This window comes from Xenopus laevis, chromosome 5S, assembly GCF_017654675.1.
Source record: "Xenopus laevis strain J_2021 chromosome 5S, Xenopus_laevis_v10.1, whole genome shotgun sequence".
In the NCBI taxonomy this organism is placed as follows: Eukaryota; Metazoa; Chordata; class Amphibia; order Anura; family Pipidae; genus Xenopus; species Xenopus laevis.
In genome coordinates, this window is record NC_054380.1 from 7572501 (window position 1) to 7591869 (window position 19369).

General features: G+C 42.2%; 1 protein-coding gene across 1 annotated transcript in view; it reads right to left on the bottom strand.

Moving 5' to 3' along the window:
- The window catches only part of zfand3.S (zinc finger AN1-type containing 3 S homeolog), a 76905-nt gene that overhangs the window by 12697 nt on the left and 44839 nt on the right, over positions 1–19369 (bottom strand). The window contains exons 3-4 of the mRNA NM_001094166.1: positions 8180–8359; positions 1180–1245 (exon numbers count right to left, since the gene is read on the bottom strand). Of these exons, the coding sequence (NP_001087635.1) occupies positions 1180–1245; positions 8180–8359 (246 nt within the window). The remainder of the gene's footprint in view (positions 1–1179; positions 1246–8179; positions 8360–19369) is intronic.

A 19369-nucleotide genomic window follows, 5' to 3' on the forward strand; every position in this document is an offset into this window, starting at 1 on the left:
GGGCTTATTTACTATAAGTTCAGGGGTATAAGTAGCATTAGTGCAACACTAGGGGTACATGCCGGAGTAGCTCATCCCAAGAGAATATACAGAGTCAGTTTTATGATGGTTCTAGTGTAGGGATCCCCAACCTTTTGAACCCATAAGCAACATTCAGAAGAAAAAGGAATTGGGGAGCAACACAAGTATGAAAGATGTTCTTGGGGCGGCAATTAGGGGCTGTGATTGGCCATTTAGTAGCCCCTATGTGGATTGTCATCCTACATTGAGTCTCTGTTTGTCAGTACACCTGGTTTTTATACAACTAAAACTTGCCTGGAATTCAAAAATAAACCCCTGCTTTGAGGCCACTGGGAACAACATCCAAGGGGTTGGAGAGCAACATGTTACTCACGAGATACTGGTTGGGGATCACTGTCCTAGTGTAATGTGGTTCTATTTGCTTTGATTAAGTCACTCTCCGTGCCCCGGGGACCAAAGACTGATTGCTAGCTCTACTATCCATATGGGGTTAGACAGCACAAGACATGACACTGAATGTATATTTACTTACAATGATCATTTCTTGCAATGGGTCTGGCTCAGTTACCAGACACCCCCCCCCCCCCGATCCAGTTACCCCAGACCCTTTACTTAAAGGAGAAGGAAAGGTTAAAACTAAATAAGCCTTATCAGAAAGGTCCATCTAAATATACCAGTAAACCCCCAAAGTAATGTTGCTCTGAGTCCCCTGTCAAAAGAAACACTGCATTTCTTTCCTTCTATTGTGTACACATGGGCTTCTGTATCAGACTTCCTGCCTTCAACTTAAACCTCATTGCCCTGGGCAAGAGCATGCTCAGTTTGCTCCTCTCCCCCCCACCCCTCCCTTCTCTACTGTAATCTGAGCCCAGAGCAGGGAGAGACTCAGGCAGGAAGTGATGTCACACCACATTAATACTGCAGCTCCTATTCTAAACAAACAGAGAGTTTCTAGAGATTTTTACTCAGGTATGGTAAAACATTCTACAGAATAAATATAGCATTCTAGCTTGCACTATTGCAGCTAATCTATTGGCAATAAAATGCCTCCGTAGCTTTCCTTCTCCTTTAAAGTCCTGACCCTGCTGGGGTGGAATGTCTGTCGCTGATAACGCAAGTCCATTGGATACAAACATGAGGTTCTGTTAATTGCGTTACCTGAATCGCAGGATCTTTTGGATGGAGTGGTTAGTGAGACATGAGCGGAGTCTGTACAGGGACCACCTAGAGCGAGAGAAGGAGAGACACATTAACACCCCATTGTGGCCTGGGGGTACAACTGCATTATGGGAGAGTTACAGAAATAAAGAGTTCGACTGTGTACTGAGCTACTCCCTAATATGAACCTGAGGCCAAATTGCATGAGCTTGAAATGATCATTAATTTGCAATTAATCAACAACAAGTAAATATGACACTTACTTAAATATCGATTGGAACAATCATTACCCCCCCCCCTGTGTGTTCTTACATTGTTATTTTACTGTACCGATACTCACCTCCATGTCAATCCCATTGCTACAAGGTATGTTAATACACAGAAAAGGAATGTTCTGGGCACACAATAAGCTATACCCTCATACTGTACTGTCTAAGGGAATCAATATGGCACCTCCTCCTCCCATATGTATAAATACAAATATACAGAGAAGGAATGTTCTGGGCACACAATAAGCTATACCCTCATACTGTACTGTCTAAGGGAATCAATATGGCACCTCCCTCCCATATGTATAAATACAAATATACAGAGAAGGAATGTTCTGGGCACACAATAAGCTATACCCTCATACTGTACTGTCTAAGGGAATCAATATGGCACCTCCCTCCTCCCATATGTATAAATACAAATATACAGAGAAGGAATGTTCTGGGCACACAATAAGCTTTACCCTCATACTGTACTGTCTAAGGGAATCAATATGGCACCTCCTCCTCCCATATGTATAAATACAAATATACAGAGAAGGAATGTTCTGGGCACACAATAAGCTTTACCCTCATACTGTACTGTCTAAGGGAATCAATATGGCACCTCCTCCTCCCATATGTATAAATAGAAATATACAGAGAAGTTAAGCAGCCGCTCCATTCTTTATTGCGGGAGCGGCTGCTTAACAGCTTTGCATGTGCCGCCTTCCTACACAGGATCAGTATTGGCGACATTAAACAGAAGAGCTCACACCAAAGAACCATCTCTCCACAGATTTATGGGGCTTTCAGTATTCTCTTAATTAACATGACATTTACATAACAGTAGCTCATTAATTCCAGGCTACAGGCATTGAGGACTAATTAGTGATGCATTACCCCTATAGAAACAGGTTGTCAAATGTGTTCTATTATCAACATCCTCATTGGCCACATTCATTATTTACCTTTTCTGCATTAAATGCGGCTTGTCCACCCTTTCAGCGCTGGGATTCCTGCTGATTCCCTCAACAGGACTGGGCGAACAATGATTTGATCACTTACATGGTATATGTACACTTCATCCATCGGGGAGCAGTGTATTTACATGAATCTTTTCTCTTCATTTGCCCAAAACATGTACAATTGTATTCAGAATAATAGCAGTGTGTTTAAAAAAAAGTAAAAAAAGCTCAAAATCCTTATAATAGCTTTTATTTCCATACACACAAATGCACTGGGAACTCTGCACATTCTATTCCAAATCAAAGCATAAAGAAACACGTATCACATTTTTATTATTCCTTTACAGAAAGTGAAGAAAAGGGAATCGTAGGCTGTTCCAAAAAATAGCAGTGTTCTTTATAAACTCAAACATTCACTGTATAAACTGAAACATGTTTCTGGATTTAGCTTTCCTTTGAATGTCTGAACTAATATTGAGTTGTATAATCAGTGTTTCTGTAGAACTGCTGCACATCTGTGTTACATGGAGTCCAACAACTTCCAACAACTTGTTACATTCCACAATTCTTCTGCATTTCTTGCTTTTGTCTCACAAACACCATTTTTATGTCACCCCACAAGTTTCCTATTGGATTAAGGTCCGGGGTGTGGGCCTCTCCATAACATCAGTCTTGTTGGTCTGGAACCAAGATGTTGCTCATTTACTGGTGAGTTTGGGGGTCGTTGTCTTGTTCAAACCCCCATTTCAATGGAATTTCCTCTTGGGCATAAGCCAACATGAGCTCTTCAAGTATTTTGATGTTTTGAAACTGATCCATGATCCCTGGTATATGATAAATAGGCCCAACTCCATAGTATGAGAAACATCCCCATATCATGATGTTGTGCCAGCGGCTTCACTCGTCTGACAAACGGTCTGCGGCCCCTGGACCCAAAAAGAACAATCTTGCTTTCATCAGTCCACAAAATGTTGCACCATTTCTCTTTAGGGCAGTCAATGTGTTCTTGGCAAATTGTAAGCACCTAATTGAACTCCACGCTGCTATTATTCTGAACGCAACTTTATAAAATATCCACTAATGGGCAACATGGAACTTTCCTGCTTAATCAGGCCATTGGAATTATTTTCCTTCTGTGTTGTTGTTGCGCACCCCATTGTGCTAATTTCTGTGACCATATAAATAACGATGAGTTTGCATTAGGTATTCGCTCAGAATTTTTTCTTTGTCTTTTATTGTAAAGAAGGAAAGTTCTAACCTTGCTAAAGTTCTTATCCAAAAACACAAAACATAAGGAAATCTCTAAAGTATTTGTCAAGCCTACATCAACTATGAAGCATTCTGAAATACAGCCCAAACCTAGAGAAAGGTCTCATGCATTTTCCAACCCACACAAACAAAAAGCCTCTGATGCATTTACAACCTAAGCTTACAAGGAGCTCTGATGCACTCTTCAAACTAACCCAAGCTTACAAGAAGCAAGCCTACAAAAAGTTCTGATGCATTCTCCAACCTAATCCATGCTAACAAGAAGCAAGCCTGCAAAAGCTCTAAAGCACTCTCCAACCTAATCCATGCTTAGAAGAAGCAAGCCTACAAAAAGTTCTGATGCATCCTCCAAGCTAATCCATGCTTACAAGAAGCCTGCAAAAAGCTCTAAAGCACTCTCCAACCTAATCCATGCTTAGAAGAAGCAAGCCTACAAAAAGTTCTGATGCATCCTCCAAGCTAATCCATGCTTACAAGAAGCCTGCAAAAAGCTCTAAAGCACTCTCCAACCTAATCCATGCTTAGAAGAAGCAAGCCTACAAAAAGCTCTGATGCATCCTCCAACCTAATCCATGCTTACAAGAAGCAAGCCTGCAAAAAGTTCCACTCTTCAACCTAACCAAGCCCTACAAGAAACTGAAAGTTCTCCAACCTAACCCAAGCCTACAAGAAGCTCTGATGCATTTTCAGAACACCCTAACAGAAATACATTCTCCAATATAACCCAAACTGTAATGCATTCTCCAATGAACTCATGTTTACAGAAAGCTTTATTGCATTGTCCAACCTGACCTAACCTGCAGACAGATAAATTTTCCAACCTAACCAAGGTCTACATAAATCTACGATTCATTACCAACTGAAACCTTTGATGCATTCTCCAATGTTACCGAGGTCTACAGAAATCGTTGATGTTTTCTCCAAACTAACCAAATCCTATAGACAGCACTGATGCATTCTCAAACCTAACCCAGGCTCTAGTGCAAATCAAGAGAGAAAGCTCTAATGCATCCTCCAACTCAACCCAAGCCTAATCCAACCAAACCCAGCCTAGAGAAAGCTCTGCTGTATTCTTCAAATAACCCTATGATGGAAACAAGTCTTACGAACATCCAGAACAAGCACAATGAAGGGGAATAAGGCGAAACAACTGGATCTCGTATAACAGAAAATATCATTAAACCATTCGATGAAGAAGAGTGGGCAAGAAGTGTAACACTAGATAAAATGTTCATTAGTACATACATGTTCGTATATAAATACATTTCTCTGAAGGGAATGAAAAGTTCCAGATTTATCACAATTTATTTATAAGTCTACCATTAAAATAAAACAAAAGACGCACAGTAAGATATTCTTTGAAACAAACCATTAGTGCAGCAAAGATAAGTCCGACCTGCTGGCGCCTCATTATTGCTGCGGTGAGGCACAAATTTAATGAAACCTTGTCCCTGATTAATGAAATGATTGGACAGAGCCCCTGTGATACTAACTGTACGGAGACTCCTGTTCCTTTTGCACGTGGCATCACGGCTGAGATATGGCACCAATGTGACGCCCCTCCCTGTGCACCAGAGATCACGGCTGTTATGATTAGTCATCCCCTCGTATCCAAAACATTCGGGTCACCTTGAGATCTGCATCTTCCCGCTGGGCGATTGTCGTTTGATCAGTTTGTTGTTTTTTAATCATCGGCTCAAATTAAAAATATATTTCTTCTTTTTTTTCAGCGCCACGGAGCGTGAGAGTTCAGGTAATTAATACATTGCTCTCCGCCGGCTAACACTCACACTTGCCCAAAAATGTTGTGTTAATCATTAACCTGCAGAAACATATTAGTGCTGACAAAAGGATCATTCCAATTAATTTCTGTGAGCGACACGATAGGGTGAAAGTGCAATACGGCAGGAGGCGGCAGTTCTACTCATCGTGCGACTTATATTATCTGGATAAAATGAGCCTTTGAATAACAGCATCTCACAAGAGTTCTGTCTGAAAAAGTTGGGCAGGTTAGTTGGCCTGTTGAAATCATTTCAGGCTGCATTTACGGGTCGAACCGCGACTAAGTGACCCTGCCCGTTTGTTGCATAGGAATTATAATATGTATATGGCTTTTATTTTACGATTAATGTGGGTACAGGGATCAAATGGATTAAACATTATGATATCCCGTAAAAGTGGAGATTTCGTTGCATCTTAAAAATGCTGATGTCACCGAGCAAGAGAAAGAGAAACTGCCCAGCTTGATAGAAGTGCGAATGTTCAGAATAGAGTCCTGCGCGGAACCAATTTGTTAAATCCGAATCCGACCGGTTACCGCATACTTACCCGCTTGGAACCGCTACCCGACCAGACCCGCAAGTACCTTATCCGCAACCTGATCCACTGACCATCAAGATACAGGAAGTGCTGTCTCGCTTTTGAGAAGACCCGCGGCCCAACCCGCAAACCCGCGTCTATACCCACTCCCGAAACTTATACCTGCAACCCGCAGGGTACTACAGGTTTTTAACCCGTGGGTACCCGACCCGCTGCAGGACTCAGAATATTTTTGTACGTGTATAGGACCTGTTATCCAGAATGCTTGGGACCTGGGGTTGTCTGGATAGGGGATCTTTCTGTAATTTGGATCTTCATACCTTAAGTCTACTAAAAAATTATATAAACATTAAATAAATCCAATAGGCTGGTTTTGACTCCAATAAGGATTAATTATATCTGAGTTGGGATCAAGCACAAGCGACTGTTTTATTATTACACAGAAAAAAAAATCAATTTCAAAAGCCTGGATTATTTAATTATAATACACAAAAGCCATGAATATCCTGTAAATTATATCCTTATAAACGGTGAGTTCTGATGTCACCAGTTATAAACGGTGAGTAGTGATGTCATTTCTGTCACATGACTCACTAAAATGTGTGTATTATAATAAATAAAGTACCCCCAGTTGTAAAATATGAGGATATTAGAAGTTACCTCGGAGTTCCATGACCTGTATAAAAACACTCGGCCTTCGGCCTCGTACTTTTATATGGTCATGAAACTCCTCGGTAACTTATAATATCCTTATATTTTACAAGAGGGGGTACTTTATTCACTATATAATGGAGTCTATGGGAGACGGCCCTTCCCGTAATTTGGAGCTTTCTGGATAACAGGTTCCGGGATAACAGATCCCATACCTGTAGTTTATGGACAAACAACTAGAGGACTGGGGGGGGATGAAACTCCTCTCACTTGGTTATGGGATGCCAGCGAGTGGTCAGTTAGTTGGTAGATGTACCGAGATTTCATGTTGATGTGACAACAGAGACAGGCAGCAACAGTCTAATTTTAGCATTCGAGTCTTATGATAACACAAGAGCTCTCCAATCCCTCGCTCAGTCATAGACATTAGCAATTAATTCCGAGGACCGTTAAAGATCGGAAACGTGAATATATAGAAGAATGCGCTTTAAATGCTGCCAACATCTACTTATATAATTACTTGCACTGATAAAACTTATAGCCCTTCCCCAGTTTCATTTATTAATTAAAGCAATAAAGACACCTGGAAATTAATGACTGTATCAGCTGATACATAGCTGCCCCCCTACTGCTTGTCAGTTACATTGAGTAGGAGAAACAACAGCCTGCCAGAAAGCAGTTCCATCCTAAAGTGCTGGCTCTTTCTGAAATCACATGACCAGGCAAAATGACCTGAGATGCACCTACACACCAATATTACAACTAAATACACATAAATGACATTTTATATTGTAGAGTGAATTATTTGCAGTGTAAACAGTGTCATTTAGTGATAAAAACTACATCATAAAAATCATGACAGAATCCTTTTAAGTCTACCAGAAAATCATGTAAACATTAAATAAACCCAATAGGCTGGTTTTGCCTCCACTAAAGATTAATTATATTTTGGGATCAAGTACAAACTACTGTTTTATTATTACAGAGAAAAAGGAAATAATTTTTTTAAATTTTTAATTATTTGGATAAAATGGAGTCTATAGGAGACAACCTATCTGTATAACAGAGCATTCTGTCCCAGTGGCTGCACAGATCCTATCTGATCCCCATTGTAAGCAGCAGTCCTGTCCTGCTTTATGGCAGCTGAGATTCTAGCTATCTGTATAACAGAGCATTCTGTCCCAGTGGCTGCACAGATCCTATCTGATCCCCATTGTAAGCAGCAGTCCTGTCCTGCTTTATGGCAGCTGAGATTCTAGCTATCTGTATAACAGAACATTCTGTCCCAGTGGCTGCACAGATCCTATCTGATCCCCATTGTAAGCAGCAGTCCTGACCTGCTTTATGGCAGCTGAGATTCTAGCTATCTGTATAACAGAACATTCTGTCCCAGTGGCTGCACAGATCCTATCTGATCCCCATTGTAAGCAGCAGTCCTGTCCTGCTTTATGGCAGCTGAGATTCTAGCTATCTGTATAACAGAGCATTCTGTCCCAGTGCATAAGGGGGTCTATACCCCAAGGAAGGGGGGTCCCGCACACTTACAGTCTTCTTTGCTGGGAGAATCTACATTCAGTTCTGTCGGGAGCTGCTGGGTGGGGTTAACAGTCGGTGTGGGTATCGAGGTATTGCCGTTGTCACTATCTGTCTCGCTGGGGAACAAATCTGATTGGCTGCTGCTTGTGCTGGGGGCGGTGTCCTCATCTGGCTGTTTCTTCTGGAAATCTGAAATGCACAAAGAAATTAAAGGTTTTAAGAAAGGACCAGATGAAAAGGCAGGGCCAGATTTATGGAACCCCAGAGATTTAGTCTAAGCTCAGTCCCACTGAGACACATTCAGTTACATTGAGTAGGAGAAACAACAGCCTGCCAGAAAGCAGTTCCATCCTAAAGTGCTGGCTCTTTCTGAAATCACATGACCAGGCAAAATGACCTGAGATGCACCTACACACCAATATTACAACTAAATACACATAAATGACATTTTATATTGTAGAGTGAATTATTTGTAGTGTAAACAGTGTCATTTAGTGATAGAAATGACATCATAACAATCATGACCGAAGAGAAGCCTTACATTGAACGTGCCAGAGACTCCTATGTAGGAATTCCTCTAACAGACACAAAGGGGTAAAAATGCAGATTAAAGGGGATTTATTGCCTCTGATGATATTTCCTCCTTTATTTGTGGCATTGGGCAGGTACAACAGGAACACAGAGATGTTGGTTTTTACTTGGGGAAAGTTGGAATTCAGGAAGGAGCAGAGAGGAGCCTGGTCCCAAACTGTCAGGGCACATCCTTCATACTCTGCTCACGAGGCTCGGCGCTGAGATTCACGCAAAGACATTTCCATACGCTCGTGCATCAAAGTGTCAGAGAACCGGCACGGCAAGGGAAACTGACCCATATTTCTGCTCCCAAAAGGTCAGCGCTGAGAAAATCTCTCTGCTTTTACACCACGAGTGTAAAATAACCGCAGCCGAGGCCCCGAGTGGAAGAGCCTGCGCAGTGAACAAAGTCTTGGGATCAGTTAAAGATTAAAGGGGAAGGAAATAAAGCAAATATACATGTTATGTTTTACTGGAATGAGAGTAAATATTCCGCCTGCTTTTAAACCCCTCCCTTCAAGAAATTACTGGAGCCGCCCCCAAGGAGCTTGTCAGGCACCATTCAATCGAACATTGACTAAATTCATCTTATATAACATGCGGACTGCATCTCTTACGTCTCTGCTCAAGGGCATCTGGTAAAGGGCTTGTTCACCTCTGAGTTAACTTGCAGTATGATGTAGAGAGCGATATTCTGAGACTGGTTTTCATTTTTTATTATTTGTGGTTTTTGAGTTATCTAGCTTTTTATTCAGCAGCTCTCCAGTTTGCAAGTTCCATAATCTGGTTGCTAGGGTGCAAATTACCCTAGCAACCACGCACTGATTTGCATATGAATAGGAGAGGCCTGAATAGAAAGTCGAGTAATAAAAAGGAGCAACGAAAATACATTTGAAGCCTTAAAGGGAAACTGGCATGGGAAAAAAAAATTTTTTTTCAAAATGAATCAGTTAATAGTGCTGCTCCAGCAGAATTCTGCACTGAAATCCATTTCTCAAAAGAGCAAACAGATTTTTTTATATTCAATGACATGGGGCTAGACATATTGTCAATTTCCCAGCTGCCCCAAGTCATCTGCCCCTGACAGCAATCGTACGAAAGTTATGTCCGACCAAAGCTGGTGACAGTCTCCCTCTGAAAATCGTACGATCGGCAATACACGCAGAGATATTATCTGCAGCCGACAGAAATCTTTTAACCTGTCCGATCGACCAAACGACCGATCTCGACCGGACGAAAAATGTCGGGACTCTCCACACACGGTCCAAAATCACACGAATCCTCGATTCGTAAGATCAGATCTTTGCGTCTATGGCCAGCTTTAGAGAGCATTCGTTTTTAGATGGGGTCAGCTGGAAAGATTCAGAAGAAGACAAAAATATATAAAAAATAAATAATGAAGACCAATTGAAATGTTGCTTAGAATTGGCCATTCTATAACGTGCTAAAAGTTAACTTAAAGGTGAACCACCCCTTTAATAGGCAATAACCAGATGGAAAAAGTGTGGAAAATGTTAAATATACAGACGCAATGTAAATTTGTGTTTCTCCTTCCAATTAGCAGAGAGGTAATAAAGAGGCGACTGCAGAGCAAGAAAATAAAGTTTAATCGGGCACGTAAATCCCATGGATAAATCATTAATAAAACAGGAGGAGGATATTACGGCATGAGGCCTATTAGCTGCATCTCCCTGTGTGCGCCGGGTTCTAAACAAAATATTCCTGCGACTTTATAAACTGGTACAGATAGAAGCAATGAAACTCTCAGTATACAGAGCCGAACCAAATCCGAATTTGCATATGCAAATTAGGGGCGGGATGGGAATCACTTGACTTTTTGTCACAAATCAAGGAAGTAAAAACTGTTCTCCCCTTCCCACCCCTAATTTGCATATGAAAATCAGGATTCGGATTCGGTATTCGGCCGAATCTTTCGTGAAGGATCCGGGGGTTCGACCGAACCCAAAATAGTGGATTCGGTGCATCCCTACTCCATAGTATGAGAAACATCTCTATAGTGATGTCGGACTGCTATTATTCTGAACACAACTATAAATATCCATTTCACAAAAATAGGCTGCAATCTGTCTTCATTTTTGTTTAATTCTTTAGAGACAAAGACCATAGATTAGCTCACTGACCTTAGCCACAGAGCCTTTTGGAAATGAGGAGGAACAAGTAAGAAAGTTCAGAAACAAACACTGTAGCCTCATATTGAAGCCAATGTCTGTCTCGTAGGGCCACTGGTCTAATAACCACAGGGGGAAGTCACTTTAAAGGTGGAAAAGAATGAAAAATATAGAAAAAAAAAACAAAGAGAACTTAGAAAGAAGACCACCTGCTAAATTAATTAAATCTTAATGTAATTAGTGGAAGTTAAATGGAATATGAACTTTCCCTTTAAACAGTGAAATTGAGAATTCAAGGCAAATCTCTGAGTGTCCACAAGAGGGAGACAAACAGCACCGTTTCCCTATCAAGCAATTTGTCTCAGAAATGGCTTTATTGCTCCCTTTAATTTCCATGCCCCCCACCTTGTTCTTCAGAAGGACTTCGGGCAGCTGATTAACCCTTTTACAGTGCTCAAAAATAGCCCCTCATTGACTTCCATTGCAATGGTATTAGTGCTTGTCTAGCCCTAGTGTAAATGCTTTAGATATGTGTAATTTAGTGTTGGAGGGTGGGTATGGCTGGGAAGACTGAGAAAACTCAAATAAGACATACATTAACCTACTAATTGGTTAAGTAACAGTGGGATAATAGTCTCAGGGAAGGGAGTGTGACTGTGGGATAGCAGGTATAGTAGGGAGAGATGGTGCCTATAGTAACAGTGGATAATAGTCTCTGGGAAGGGAGTGTGACTGTGGGATAGCAGGTATAGTAGGGAGAGATGGTGTCTATAGTAACAGTAGATAATAGTCTCTGGGATGGAGTGTGACTGTGGGATAGCAGGTATAGTAGGGAGAGATGGTGTCTATAGTAACAGTGGGATAATAGTCTCTGGGAAGGGAGTGTGACTGTGGGATAGCAGGTATAGTAGGGAGAGATGGTGTCTATAGTAACAGTGGATAATAGTCTCTGGGAAGGGAGTGTGACTGTGGGATAGCAGGTATAGTAGGGAGAGATGGTGCCTATAGTAACAGTGGGATAATAGTCTCTGGGAAGGGAGTGTGACTGTGGGATAGCAGGTATAGTAGGGAGAGATGGTGCCTATAGTAACAGTGGGATAATAGTCTCTGGGAAGGGAGTGTGACTGTGGGATAGCAGGTATAGTAGGGAGAGATGGTGCCTATAGTAACAGTGGATAATAGTCTCTGGGAAGGGAGTGTGACTGTGGGATAGCAGGTATAGTAGGGAGAGATGGTGCCTATAGTAACAGTGGATAATAGTCTCTGGGAAGGGAGTGTGACTGTGGGATAGCAGGTATAGTAGGGAGAGATGGTGCCTATAGTAACAGTGGATAATAGTCTCTGGGAAGGGAGTGTGACTGTGGGATAGCAGGTATAGTAGGGAGAGATGGTGCCTATAGTAACAGTGGATAATAGTCTCTGGGAAGGGAGTGTGACTGTGAGATAGCAGGTATAGTAGGGAGAGATGGTGTCTATAGTAACAGTGGATAATAGTCTCTGGGAAGGGAGTGTGACTGTGGGATAGCAGGTATAGTAGGGAGAGATGGTGCCTATAGTAACAGTGGATAATAGTCTCTGGGAAGGGAGTGTGACTGAGGGATAGCAGGTATAGTAGGGAGAGATGGTGTCTATAGTAACCGTGGATAATAGTCTCTGGGAAGGGAGTGTGACTGAGGGATAGCAGGTATAGTAGGGAGAGATGGTGCCTATAGTAACAGTGGATAATAGTCTCTGGGAAGGGAGTGTGACTGTGGGATAGCAGGTATAGTAGGGAGAGATGGTGCCTATAGTAACAGTGGATAATAGTCTCTGGGAAGGGAGTGTGACTGTGGGATAGCAGGTATAGTAGGGAGAGATGGTGTCTATAGTAACAGTGGATAATAGTCTCTGGGAAGGGAGTGTGACTGTGGGATAGCAGGTATAGTAGGGAGAGATGGTGTCTATAGTAACAGTGGATAATAGTCTCTGGGAAGGGAGTGTGACTGTGGGATAGCAGGTATAGTAGGGAGAGATGGTGTCTATAGTAACAGTGGGATAATAGTCTCTGGAAAGGTGTGACTGCCTATAAACTAGTAGTGTTTCTGAAGCAAACACATCAGTTTTACCAGTGCAGGGCAATACTTATATATATATATAATTATATTTGTATTACCGGTACTTTAAAACACTAACTTTTTTGGTGTTACTGTTCCTTTAAACCCAGAAGGCCCTTATTAACCCTCTGTATCTCACAGTGCAGAGGCTGTGCATCTGATCCCTGGCATTCCTGCACGTCTGCTCCCAGGGGCCTGTGTCTGTATCACATAAATAAAAACTGTGGCTGTGACAGCTTCTCACCGAATCCAAATTTCTGTATCTAGAGGTGCAGTAAATGAATTACAGTATAGACAGTTACCCAGAATGCAATGAGTGTGTATTCCGCTAAATGCCACAAGCAGGAGGTTTTCGATTGTTCCAATGCGGCTCAGGGCAGAACAGACTCTTTAAAAGGGTTGTCCACCTTCAAACACTTTTTTCAGTTCAGTTGGTCTCAGATCTTTCTATTTTCTAAGTGTGGTTGTTTTTCGATTAAGTTTCATTTTTCACCTTCTTAAAGCAGCTCTGGGAGGGGGTCGCCGACTTTAGGGCAGAGACACACAGTCAGATTCGGGGAGATTAGTCACCAGGCGACAAATCTCCTCTTCCTCGAACTGCTTTCCCGCAAGCTAGAACTTCATTTTCCGAAGTCGCCTCACAAGGAAACTTGGGGCGACTTCGTAAAACAAATTGATCCGAGTGGGAGATTAGTCACCCCGAAGAAGAGGAGATTTGTCACCGGGAATCTGAGCGTATGTCTCTGACCTTAACTGTTCTAAATTGATACATTTAGTTGATACAGTTCTTATCTTTGTCCCTGCTGAGCAGAATCCCTGAGTTTCATTACAGGCAGCTGTTAGACTTGATACAATAGTTACTAATACTCCAGAGATGCTGCTGAGAAAAACCTGCGGGTTGCAGGTAGAAGTTCCGGGTGCGGGTATAGACACGGGTCGGCTGTTCTGCAGGTCGTGGGTCGGGCTGTGGGTCTTCTCAATAGCGATTTTTACTCCTTTTTTCTGATCATGTCTACTTCAGATGATGCCACTTCCGGTTTACAATGACATCACTTCCTGTTTACGGCTGTTTTGGGATCACGCCTACTTCCGATGATGCCACGTCCGTTTACAATGACATCACTTCCTGTTTACAGCTTTTTTTTCTGATCGCGCTTACTTCAGATGATGTCACTTCCGGTTTACAATGAAATCACTTCCTGTTTTACGATCACGTCTACTTCCGATGATGTCACTTCCGGTTTACAATGACAGCACTTCCTGATTCTTGATGGTCAGCGGGTTGCGGATAAGGTACTTGCAGGTCGGGTAGCCGGTCCAAGCGGGTAAGAATGCGGGTTTCAGGTCCGGGTTGCGGGTACGGGTCGGGTTCCAAAAAATGGACCCGCGCAGGACTCCATTTCATAACTAAATTTTAACAGTTCAGAGTCTGCACTTAAATTACTGAGCTGCCAGAGACAGGGACATTAATAAACTTAGATTTTGGAAAAACGGTAAAAAATAAAAAATGGATAGTAAAGTCTTTATTTCCCTTTTCAGTGTCTCCTGGTGGGCACAGAGACTGTGATGAGATGTATTTGTAGGAGAATAAGAGGCACTGGTAATTCACAGGACAATGTGATGATGATGATGACGCGGGATACAATCTGCATGCAGAACTGCAACAGCTCATACATATTCATAGCGCCGGCCAAATCTGGGCTCCAGTTAATGAATTTTATTCTACTCTCAGGCCCATCTGTAATTACCAACGCAAACATAAACTGCGCCGGCGCCCACCCGGGACAACTGTCATATTGAGAGGCGCCATTTACATATGTCAAGGATTATGTACAGCGAATAAATCAAATATTCCACCGGATTTGCTGGAAATCCTAAAAAATCAAATGAATAAAGCCCTTTGCTGCAATATTTTAGCTACTTATTACATATAGCGCAGCGCTGTACAGAGGGGATAACTCGGCACAGGTTCTAGGGGTTGTTCACTCTTATAATGATGTAGAGAGTCAGATGTTGAGACAATTTGGACATTTTTATCATTTTTTATTATTTCTGGTTCTTGAGTTATTATAGCTTTTTATCCAGTAGCTCTCCAGTTTGCCATTTCAGCAATATGGTTGCTAGGGCTCCCGCTTTTTTAAAGATGAAAAGAGTCAGAAGAAAAAGGCAAATAATTGGGGGGGGGGAAAAAAAACTATAAAAAAAATAAATAATGAAGACCAATTGAAAACTTGCTTAGACTTGGCCACACTAGAACATACTAAACGTTAACCACCCCTTTAAAGTAGGGATGCACCGAATCCACTATTTTGCATTCGGTTGAACCCCCGAATCCTTTGCAAAAGATTCGGCCGAATACCGAACCAAATCCTAATTCGCATAAGTAAATTAGGGAAAGGGAAAACATTTGGATAAAATTAAGTCTATGAGAGACGGCTTTTCCGTCATTCTGAGCTTTCTGGATAATGAGTTTCTGGATAACGGATCCCATACCAGTATAAAGTATATCAGTAGCCACAGAGCTGTGAGTTTGTGGGGTTCCCTGCCTGGCACATTAAATAAGGATTAATTAAATCACAGTTGGGATCAAGCACAATGTACTGTTTTATTATTAGCGAGAAAATTAAAATATATTTTATAATAATAAATATTATCCAAATTTTTGTATAAAATGGAGTCTATGGCAGTTGGCCCTTTTGTAATTCAGACTTTTCTGGATAATGGGTTTCCGGATAACAGATCCACGACCTGTAAAAATAATTGAAACCATTGTTTTGCTTCCTAAACTGCTGAGGTCGATAAATGACTGTTCTATGCGGGACAATAAAGGGCAGAGAAATCCAAGCAACACAAAGAAGCCTTAGCACCAGGAAGCAGCCAATCAGCAAACAGATATTGATTAAATGTCCAACTGGGCTGAAAGGGAGAACTATGGTTCTGATACAGCAAATACGTCAGTTTTGTATCTCGTATATCTATCATCACTGATTCTTCCTGGGCCCTTCCTGACACACAATAAGGGACACTATTCCCGGTCACACTTATTATTAGTGAGACAGATACCGTATATACTCGAGTATAAGCCGTCCCGAGTATAAGCCGAGGTACCTAATTTTACCTCCAAAAACTGGGAAAGCTTATTGACTCGAGTATAAGCCGAGGGTGAGAAATGCAGCAGCTTCTGGTAAGTTTCAATCAAAAAATTGAGGGGTTCTGCTCCCATTGGAGGTGCCGGCATCTCGTTTTTGGATGCCGGCGACCATTCTTTGCGCTTGACTCGAGTTTAAACCGAGGTAGAGTTTTTCAGCATATTTTGGGGTCTGAAAAACTCGGCTTATACTCGAGTATATACACGGTACAAGTAGCCAGGGGGATTCAATCAAATTAACCAAAAAACTAGTTTTCCATTATTGCCCCTATCTACCCCATCCCAGCAGCTTGATATATAAGAGGTCTATAAATTCGACCAATCCAAATGTTTAAAGAAAATCAAATTTCTTTCTTTCTAAACTCGGTTGAATAGGATCGACTTGAAAACTCGAATCAAACTCGATTTAAGTCTTAAAAACTCAATTTGAGGGGTTTTTTTTTCGGAGAAAAACAACTCCAAATTGATCTCAGGACATCTCCCGATGACTAAAACAGCAATTCAGCAGGTTTTAGGTGGCTAATAGTCGAATTCTTAAAGGGCCAGAGTATGATACATTTTGAAAATCGAATTAGAATTTCTTAAAAAAACTCGAATCAAATTTTAACAATTCTCTAATTGAATTTGACAGTTTTAGTCATAAAAAACTTTCAATTTGACCCTTGCTAAATCTGCCCCAGACATAATAAATAACTAATAAATAATAATGTCTGCTTGCAAAGTGTACAAATATATAAGAGATCTATATATATATATAGCCACATAGAGGGGCAGTTATTACAAGGGATATAGTTCATAGCGCCCATATCTGACCAGGCACGGGCGAGATACGTGATCATGTGATGCAGGTAGTGCCGCCAGCTCATTACTCGCCTCGTTAATGTTAATGTAAGTGATTTTCATTCTGAAAGCAATTGTACAAGTCAGCGTGAGATCTGATTGGATGTTAATGAGACGCCCGGTTCAGATGTGATAGAAAGTGGCTCCTTCTCAGAAAGAGGTTCTGACAAATCCTTCTGTTTAGCCCCTTATTCAGGTGCCCCCCCCCGCTGTCATTAATAGAATTCCCCACCGGGCCCGCGGCACCGAGTAATAACCCCCCCAATTAGTATGTCATGCGTCAGTCCGTCATTAACTCCTTCCCTGCCACCAGCCGAAAGAAATCAGCCATTCCACTGGGCAAAATGAATTAACGGCGACAAGAATTCACCGGCACACAGGTAATGCAAGCAGGTTATACCTTGCTAAGTATTTATTGCAGCATGCAACGTTTCAGGGTTACCCCCTTTATCAAGCATCAAAAATCAATATGAATTAACCCCTTCCCATATCACTGAAAGTTGTGCTACTTCCACCCCATTCTGAGCAACCTGAAAGCCTAGTCTTTCCTTAATAAAGCGAAAGTCTATTGCTTCTGTCTTCCTAGGTACTAATGTCAGCCCAATTGTCTCTTAATGAATATTACTCATTACGCAAGGGATAATGTACCCCCTACTGTAAATGATAAGGATATTAGAAGTCACTGAGGGGTTGTTCTGTGACCATATAAAGGCACAAGGCTGCAGGCTGAGTTATACAGGGAACTCTGAGTATCACTCATGTATTATAAGGGATAATGTACCCCCTACTGTAAATGATAAGGATATTAGAAGTCACTGAGGGGTTGTTCTGTGACCATATAAAGGCACAAGGCTGCAGGCTGAGTTATACAGGGAACTGTGAGTATCACTCATGTATTATAAGGGATAATGTACCCCCTACTGTAAATGATAAGGATATTAGAAGTCACTGAGGGGTTGTTCTGTGACCATATAAAGGCACAAGGCTGCAGGCTGAGTTATACAGGGAACTGTGAGTATCACTCATGTATTATAAGGGATAATGTACCCCCTACTGTAAATGATAAGGATATTAGAAGTCACTGAGGGGTTGTTCTGTGACCATATAAAGGCACAAGGCTGCAGGCTGAGTTATACAGGGAACTGTGAGTATCACTCATGTATTATAAGGGATAATGTACCCCCTACTGTAAATGATAAGGATATTAGAAGTCACTGAGGGGTTGTTCTGTGACCATATAAAGGCACAAGGCTGCAGGCTGAGTTATACAGGGAACTCTGAGTATCACTCATGTATTATAAGGGATAATGTACCCCCTACTGTAAATAATATAGATACAAGAAGCCACTTCCAGGCATCCCATTGAACACTCCTTTAATCTGACCCTTTCCAGCTGAGTAGGGCTGCTCTCACATTCCGATATCCTTAGAGATAACCTGAGGGCCCCTCTTGGGGTTCGGATGGCACAGAGCTGCGTTGGGAAAGTAGTGGCAGTGTTAAAGGAGAAGGAAACCCACAGGGCGCTAAACCCCTCCCCCCTCCCTGTGCTGCCCCCCCCTCCCTCCTCCCCCCTGGCCTAACTGACCCCCTGGGCAAATGCCCCTAACTTTTTACTCACCCCTCTGCGCAGGTCCTGTCCACGGAGTACGCAGTCGCCATCTTCTCCCACGCGCGTCTTCTTCCTGCTCTGATCGGCGTTTTCTGGCGCATGCGCAGTAGGAACAGGTACCGGTACGGCTCTACTGCGCATGCGCCGAATGTCACGAAGTGAAATCGGAAAACTTCGTGACATTCGACGCATGCGCAGTAGAGCCGTACCGGTACCTGTTCCTACTGCGCATGCGCCAGAAACGCCGATCAGAGCAGGAAGAAGACGCGCGTGGGAGAAGATGGCGACTGCGTACTCCGTGGACAGGACCTGCGCAGAGGGGTGAGTAAAAAGTTAGGGGCATTTGCCCAGGGGGACAGGTAGGCCAGGGGGGAGGAGGGAGGGGGGGCAGCACAGGGGAGGGGGGGAGGGGTTTAGCGCCCTGGGGGTTTCCTTCTCCTTTAAGAAATATTCCACACGAAGAAGAAGAAAAGTCCAAGATTTGACATTTTCGTTCAGTGTTAGGATGAAACTTTCGCCAGTTATTCATAATAAAAAGCAGCTGCGTTTCGCTGCCCCGAGGCTGTAGGCGAGAAATCGACTGCTTTCCCTGCTATTGATCCATCGCACCCCACTGCTGTACTCAAGTAATGTTCTTTTTAAGTATTGCCATTTTGAAGTGCAGCAAAAAAACTGTAACAACTTATTTTATCCCTAATTCTGTCATTAATTGTAGTAAGCCAAGACCTACGCACATCATCTGTGTATATAAAGAACCTACCCAAAATACAGGTCTACACTTAAGGTGGCCATAGACTCAAAGATCTG